The sequence below is a fragment of the Cebus imitator genome, unplaced genomic scaffold (assembly GCF_001604975.1).
Source record: "Cebus imitator isolate Cc_AM_T3 unplaced genomic scaffold, Cebus_imitator-1.0 Scaffold126, whole genome shotgun sequence".
Classification (NCBI taxonomy): Eukaryota; Metazoa; Chordata; class Mammalia; order Primates; family Cebidae; genus Cebus; species Cebus imitator.
In genome coordinates, this window is record NW_016107441.1 from 3,196,374 (window position 1) to 3,203,245 (window position 6,872).

The 6,872-nt window shown below is 52.7% G+C and overlaps 1 protein-coding gene across 1 annotated transcript in view; it reads right to left on the minus strand.

The window, feature by feature from the left end:
- The window catches only part of LOC108312545 (sorting nexin-8-like), a 111,217-nt gene that overhangs the window by 98,080 nt on the left and 6,265 nt on the right, over window positions 1-6,872 (minus strand). The window contains 3 exon segments of the mRNA XM_037742760.1: window positions 245-325; window positions 2,755-2,876; window positions 6,273-6,439. Coding sequence (XP_037598688.1) covers window positions 245-325; window positions 2,755-2,876; window positions 6,273-6,439 — 370 coding nt within the window.

Consider the following 6,872-nt stretch of genomic DNA (forward strand, 5'->3'; position numbering starts at 1 on the left):
AGGAGGCTGAGGCATGAGAATCGCTTGAATCCAGGAGGCAGAGGTGCAGTGAGCCGAAATCGTGCCACTACACTCCAGCCTCAGCAACAAAGCAATACCTTGTCTAAAAAAAAACAATGAGAAAACCATGCAAGGGATCGCAGCACAATCCCTGCCACACAGAGGAGGCAAAATCAATATGAAGGGTTAAAACTATTGTTTCACTGATGAAAAAGGGAAGTACTCATCCAAGTTAGAAAAATACCTTGGCCCTGGTAGCCAGCTGACAATTCATGAATTCATCCCCAACACACTGTGCTGATTCCCTTAACTTGTTCTGCACATCCTGCTAAAGTAAAAGAGAAAACTTCACCCTCTTCTACTAGCAACGAGAAAGCTCATGTGAGGCGAAGGTCACCGTGGAGCAGGGTGTCATCCTTCCTTAGGAGAAATACATTTATGTGTGGTGGCTTTGACTTCAGGATGCCGCAGTCTCTTGACCCTCCCTTAGATGTCTTTCTCACTGAACAAGACGGCCTGGCTTGGTTGCAGGAGCAACACAAACCTGCAGCTTCTCTCCAAAGGCACGGTCCTCCATCCGCAGACCTGGGGGCGACTCTCCAGAGGCACGGCCCCTGTATCCACAAACTGGGGGCAGCAGCAGCCCCAGCGACAGATGGCAGACGCCTGAGACCCTGGTAGATTTCAAAAGCGCAATAGAACAGGGCACAAGTGTCTTCCTTCCTAGGAATGCATCCATCGCACCAGGAACACCAGAGCCCAGGGAGCTGCTGGGCAGAGCAAGGACAGGCCCAACCCCCGGCACTGGAGCCCTCTCACCTGAACGAGCCTTCAAATCAGGAGGCACCCAGGAGATACAAAGGGAAACCCTAATATGCAGCTGTTCACGCATCCAGGAATTCTAGAATTTCAGAGATGCCTTAAACGTCATCTGACTCGACTCTCATTTCACAAACAAAACAAAACAAAACAAAACAAAACAAAACAAAACACCTGAGGTCAGTGTAGTCCCAGCTACTCAGAGCCTGAGGCGGGAAGGATTGCTAGCCTGGGTAACATAATGAGACCCCATCTCTAAAAACAGAAAGGAAGCAAGAAAACTGAAGCCAGGAAGTGACAGATAATGCTATCTATGCAAAGGCCATAGGAGGTGTCCTGCCCCTAGAACAGGAGGGTTGCCCACCTGTGACCCACCACAAGAGCCTCAGCCCCGCCCAGGTCCTGCCCCATTCCTCTCTGACAATCCAGATCTCCTTCCAAAGGAACCATTCCACCCCCAGGGCTCAAAAGATCCTACTGCCTGCTCCAGGTATCCCCAGGGGCATCCCAGGGACAGGCCACCCTCCTACAGGGCCAATGCCCCTCTGCCTCAAGGGAAATGAAGACAAAAGGAACCAAGACTTGTGTGAAGTCAGCCTGGGAGTGGTGGTGTCTTCCTGCAGCAGGGAGGAGGGCAGAGGCCCTCAGGTTCCCATTCAAGAAGCGGTTTCCCTAAAATAGAAGAGAGTCTGGAAACCTCTACTCCAGTGGAGCCCCCACCCCTCCCCGTACAGGGAAAGGGTCCTCTAGGCACAGGCGGAGAGGGAGCACAGAACCCAACTTTCCTGGAGGGCTAGCAGCTGCCTCCTCCTCAGGAAGCAGGAGCTTTGCTGCAGGGTTTTCCTTTGAGACAGGGTCTCACTCTGTCACCCAGGCTGGAGTGCAGTGGCACAATCACAGCTCACTACAAGCTCGACCTCCTGGGTTCAAGCGATTCTCAAGCCTCAGCCTCCCGAGTGACTGGGATTAAAGGTGTGCACCACCATGTCTGGCCTCAGTTCTGTTTTGTTTTAGTAGAGAAGTCTCCCTATGTTGCTCAGCCTGGTTTCAAACACCTGGGCCCAAGGGACTTTCCCACCTCAGCCTCTCAAAGCATTGGGATTAGAGGCATGGGTCACCGTGTGCCCAGCCGAGCTATAGCTTCTTCTTTTTTTTTTTTCAATGGAATTTCGCTCTGTCACCCAGGCTGGAGTGCAATGGCATGATCTCAGCTCACTGCAACCTCTGCCCCCAAGTTCCAGCAATTCTCTGTCTCAGCCTCCCGAGTAGCTGGGATTATAGGTGCCCGCTGCCACACCTGGCTAATTTTTTTATTTTTAGTAGAAACAGGGTTTCACCATCTTGGCCAGGCTGGTCTTGGACTCCTGACCTTGTGATCTACCCACCTCAGCCTCCTAAAGTGCTGGGATTACAGGTGTAAGTCACCACACCTGGTGCTATAGCTTCTTGACACTCACTAAGGCTGTGCAGCAGCCGCTGGGAGGAAGGAGCCCCACTCGGATGTCTGGCTGAGCACATGTACAAGAAGTTGATTCCCAGGTGCAGGTCTGTGGCTCTGACAAGGAGGCTCAGCGTGCTTTCTCCGTGCTCCACAGTCAGACAGGGCCTCGTTTTAAGTGAACATTTCTTCCTATCTGGAGTCTCTCATCTCCCTAAACCCTCCAAACTATCCAGCCTAAAACCTCAAAGTGACCTCAGAGACCCAAGATCTCCACGTAGATTTACAAAATCCTGCCAAGTCAACACCAGGGACACCTCTGAAAATCACATTCAGGCTGTTATCTGGACAGGAAAGAAGTGTTGTCAATGTCATTCCTGCTGGGCGTCCAAGCAAGGGACCAGGAGGATAAGAAACCAAACCTGAGAGAGGAAAGAGCAGCTCCGGAGGCTCAGGGGCTCCTGGGACAGGGACACACGCAGGGCGGACACACTCACCGAGCCGCTGAAGGACAGGAAGAGCTTGAGAACCACATCCTCGGAGAACAGGGGGTGCCGTGCCACCAGATTGACAAAGCGCTTCAGAGCTCTCCTCCTGGCCTCGATGAACTCCCTGTCAGCTGGAGGAGTGCACAGGGTCACTGGACAGAGTCCAGGGTGCCAGCCCCCATCTTCCGCTCTCAGANAAAAAAAAAAAAAGAAACAGGGTTTCACCATCTTGGCCAGGCTGGTCTTGAACTCCTGACCTTGTAATGCATCCACCTCAGCCTCCTAAAGGGCTGGGATTACTGGCGTGAGCCACCACACCTGGTGCTATAGCTTCTTGACACTCACTAAGGCTGTGAGGCAGCCGCTGGGAGGAAGGAACCCCGCTCGGATGTCTGGCTGAGCACATGTACAAGAAGTTGATTCCCAGGTGCAGGTCTGTGCTGTGGCTCTGACAAGGAGGCTCAGCGTGCTTTCTCAGTGCTTCACAGTCGGACAGGGCTTTGTTTTAAGTGAACACTTCTTCCCATCTGGAGTCTCTCATCTCCCTAAACCCTCCAAACCAACCAGCCTAAAACCTCAAAGTGACGGCAGAGACCCAGGATCTCCACGTAGATTTACAAAATCCTGACAACTCAACACCAGGGACGCCTCTGAAAATCACATTCAGGCTGTTATCTGGACAGGAAAGAAGTGCTGTCAATGTCATTCCTGCTGGGCATCCAAACAAAGGACCAGGAGGATAAGAAACCAAACCTGAGAGAGGAAAGAGCAGCTCCGGAGGCTCAGGGGCTCCTGGAACAGGGACACACACAGGGCGGACACACTCACCGAGCCACTGAAGGACAGGAAGAGCTTGAGAAGCACATCTTTGGAGAACACGGGATGCCGTGCCACCAGGTTGACAAAGCGCTTCAGAGCTCTCCTCCTGGCCTCGATGAACTCCCTGTCAGCTGGAGGAGTGCACAGGGTCACTGGACAGAGTCCAGGGTGCCAGCCCCCATCTTCCGCTCTCAGAGAGTTCTCAAAGCTCTCCCTAGAGGCGGCGGAGCAACCAGCGACTAGTGGAGGGCACTGACTGAGCCCCCAGTGCTACCCAGAAAACGGACCTGCAAAAGCTGCCCAGAGCAAGAGCCCCACCCCCAAACCCTGCCTCCAGCCACACACACTTGGGTCCAGGAGTTGCCAGGGAAAACCACAGATCTGCTCCTTTCCATCAAGAGTCCTGTGAACCAAGTGAGTGGTCACTCTGATCATCTCCATTAAAGACACCTTCCATAATCCCTTCCTGGCACTTCTCTCCAGGGAAAAAATGGGTTTTGCTGGCTCCAACACTAAGGCAACACAGGTTTTCTTTTCTTTTTTAATTCTAATTTTTTCTTGCTGGCACCATCTTGGACTTTTTGATGTCCTTTTTTTTTGTTTTGGAGACAGGGTTTCACTCTTATCGTCCAGGCTGGAGTGCTGCGGCGCGATCTCAGCTCACTGCAACCTTTGCCTCCCGGGTTCAATCTATTCTCCTGTCTCAGCGTCTGGAGTAGCTGGGATTACAGGCAGGTGCCACCACACATGGCTAATCTTTGTATTTTTAGTAGAGATGGGGTTTCACAATGTTGGTCAGGCTAGTCTCAAACTCCTGACCTCAGGTAATCCTGCCTCAGCCTCCCAAAGTGCTGAGATTACAGGCATGAGCCACCATGCCCGGCCGAGAGTTTCTATTCACTGTGCTTATAGCTGACTCTGCAATGGATCCAATTACCAATTGCTTCCATTCAGGTTAAATATTTTCACTCCAAAGGGAAAGAAAGTAAAAGCACATATTGATGCATTTAAGACATTTCAATCTGAACACAAACAAAAATGTTACTTAAATACCTTTTGTTTTCTTTTTTGAGACGGAGTCTCGCTCGTCAGGCAGGCTGGAGCATAGTGACACGATCTCAGCTCACTGTAACCTCCACCTCCTAGGTTCAAGCGATTCTTCTGCCTCAGCCTCCCAAGTAGCTGGGATTACAGGCATGCACCACCACGCCCAGCTAATTTTTGTAGTTTTAGTAGAGACGGCATTTCGTCATGTTGGTCAGGCTGGTCTCGAACTCCTGACCTCAGGTGATCCGCCTGTCTCAGCATCCCAAAGTGCTGGGATTACAGGTGTGAGCCACTGGCTCCCGGCCTTTAAACACTATTTTTAAGTTATTAAGAAATACAGCCAGGTGCGGTGGCTCATTCCTGTAAGCCAAGCATCTTGGGAGGCCAACATGGGTGGATCACTTGAGGTCACAAAGTTATACAGCAGCCTGGCCAGCACAGCAAAACCCCATCTCTAAAAAAACAAAAGAAAAGAAAGAAAACAAATAATACAGTTGCTGAGGCCCGCCTCCTGGCTTAAGAGTGGCAGGCTCCTTCCGATTAGGCTGCACTTCCATAAACGCCAGCACGAGTGGCGCAGTACGTGCGTGCAGTTTCTAGGGAACACCGGCCAGCGTTCATGGAGTCGGATGCCCAGGTTTGGGCCAGCATCACGCATCCCTGTCGCATCCTCCGTTCTCTCCTTCCCTGAGCACCCCATGTGCCCCTCAGCGTGGTAAGAATGATCTGCTCTGTGATGTTCACATGGGGCAGGGAGAAAATCACATCATCAGGCTCTGGGCTGCTTGCTTGCTCAGTGACCCACGAGAGGCAGAAGCATTTATGCACCATTGCACGATTTCAGATGCAGGGAACTGGCCACTGTGTTAGCTCCCACATTGCATCCCATCCAGGACACGGTGACTGTGGAAGGGTTGGGAATGGCAAAAAGCCAGCTGATCCGCTCTAAGCACTCGCCTCCCCAGCATGTTTTATTCAGAATTTGAGGAAAGGGCTGATGGAGTGACCAACAGTGAGATTGGAGCTGGCAGCCGCCATGCCTTTGCTCTGCAGCCCCGGGGGACGCAGGCCCTGGGGGGGGGTTCCAAGGTCGGCTACCATCTCCCACTGGCCCAAGGCCATCTTCAGGAAGGGAGGTAAAGGTGTGGCAGCCATGTGCTGTTTTTTCTCTCCTGCAAGACGCAGCTTAGACTTCCTGCTTGCAAAATGTCTGTTCTCTTCCGTGAGGTCACCGAGCGCTCTCCTGGTGCCCATGGCTCAGGCTGCTCCGATGGCTTTGCAGATGCAGACAGAGCAATGCCAGCCAGGTGAGCGCATAGTGTTCCTGGCAGCCCTCTCAGCAGCTCTGGGGAGCCCTCCTCACTGTGCTCTGGAGAGGGGAACTGGGGTTCTGTTTCACAACTGCACAGCAATGCCTTCCCCACGTGTCAGTCATCCAGCCAGAGGCTCCCGTGGGCCCAGGGTGCCAGGTGCCAGTCTCCCGGCCTACACCAAGGCTGGGCTCAAGCCATAGCTCTGCCCCAGATGGCAAAAGGCTTGAGCTTCCCCACAGCTCTGCACCTACCCTGTAAAAGAGGGGGTAGATCCCCGAGCCAGGACCACTGGGTCCAGGAGATGGGCTGGCTCCCCCCGCCCCCAATGGGCAGCACGCCTAGCTTTACCTCCCAGCATCCTCTTGGGTGGCAGGGCAGGCACCATCCGGTAGGGGAACTTGTGCAGGAGCATCTCCTGGAAGACCACGAAGTCGTTGTACCGTCTGTACACGGAGGACTTGAAGAGCTGCAAGAGAAGGGCTTGGTGCTTATATCCGACAGTGGAAACTGTGCCGCTTCATCACTTCCCTCAACCTGGAAAACAACAGCACCGAGCGCATCTTCCCTCACCAGGCATCTACTAAAGGAGGAACCCTGTAATGCCTTCATCTATGGCAATGTCACTTTTAAATTTTGTATAGCTCTTAGGCTGGGCGCAGTGGCTCACGCCTGTAATCCCAGCACTTTGGGAGGCCAAGGTGGGCGGATCACCTGAGGTCAGGAGTTCGAGACCAGCCTGGCCAACATGGTGAAACCCCATCTCTAATAAAAATAAAAAATAAAAAATTAGCCAGGCTTGGTGGTGCATGCCTGTAATTCCAGCTACTCGGGAGACTGAGGCACAAGAGTCGCTGGAACCAGGAGAAAGATGTTGCAGTGAGCTGAGATGGCACCACTGCACTCCAGCCTGGGGGTGACAGAGGCTGGATAAGAATAACACATTCTTCA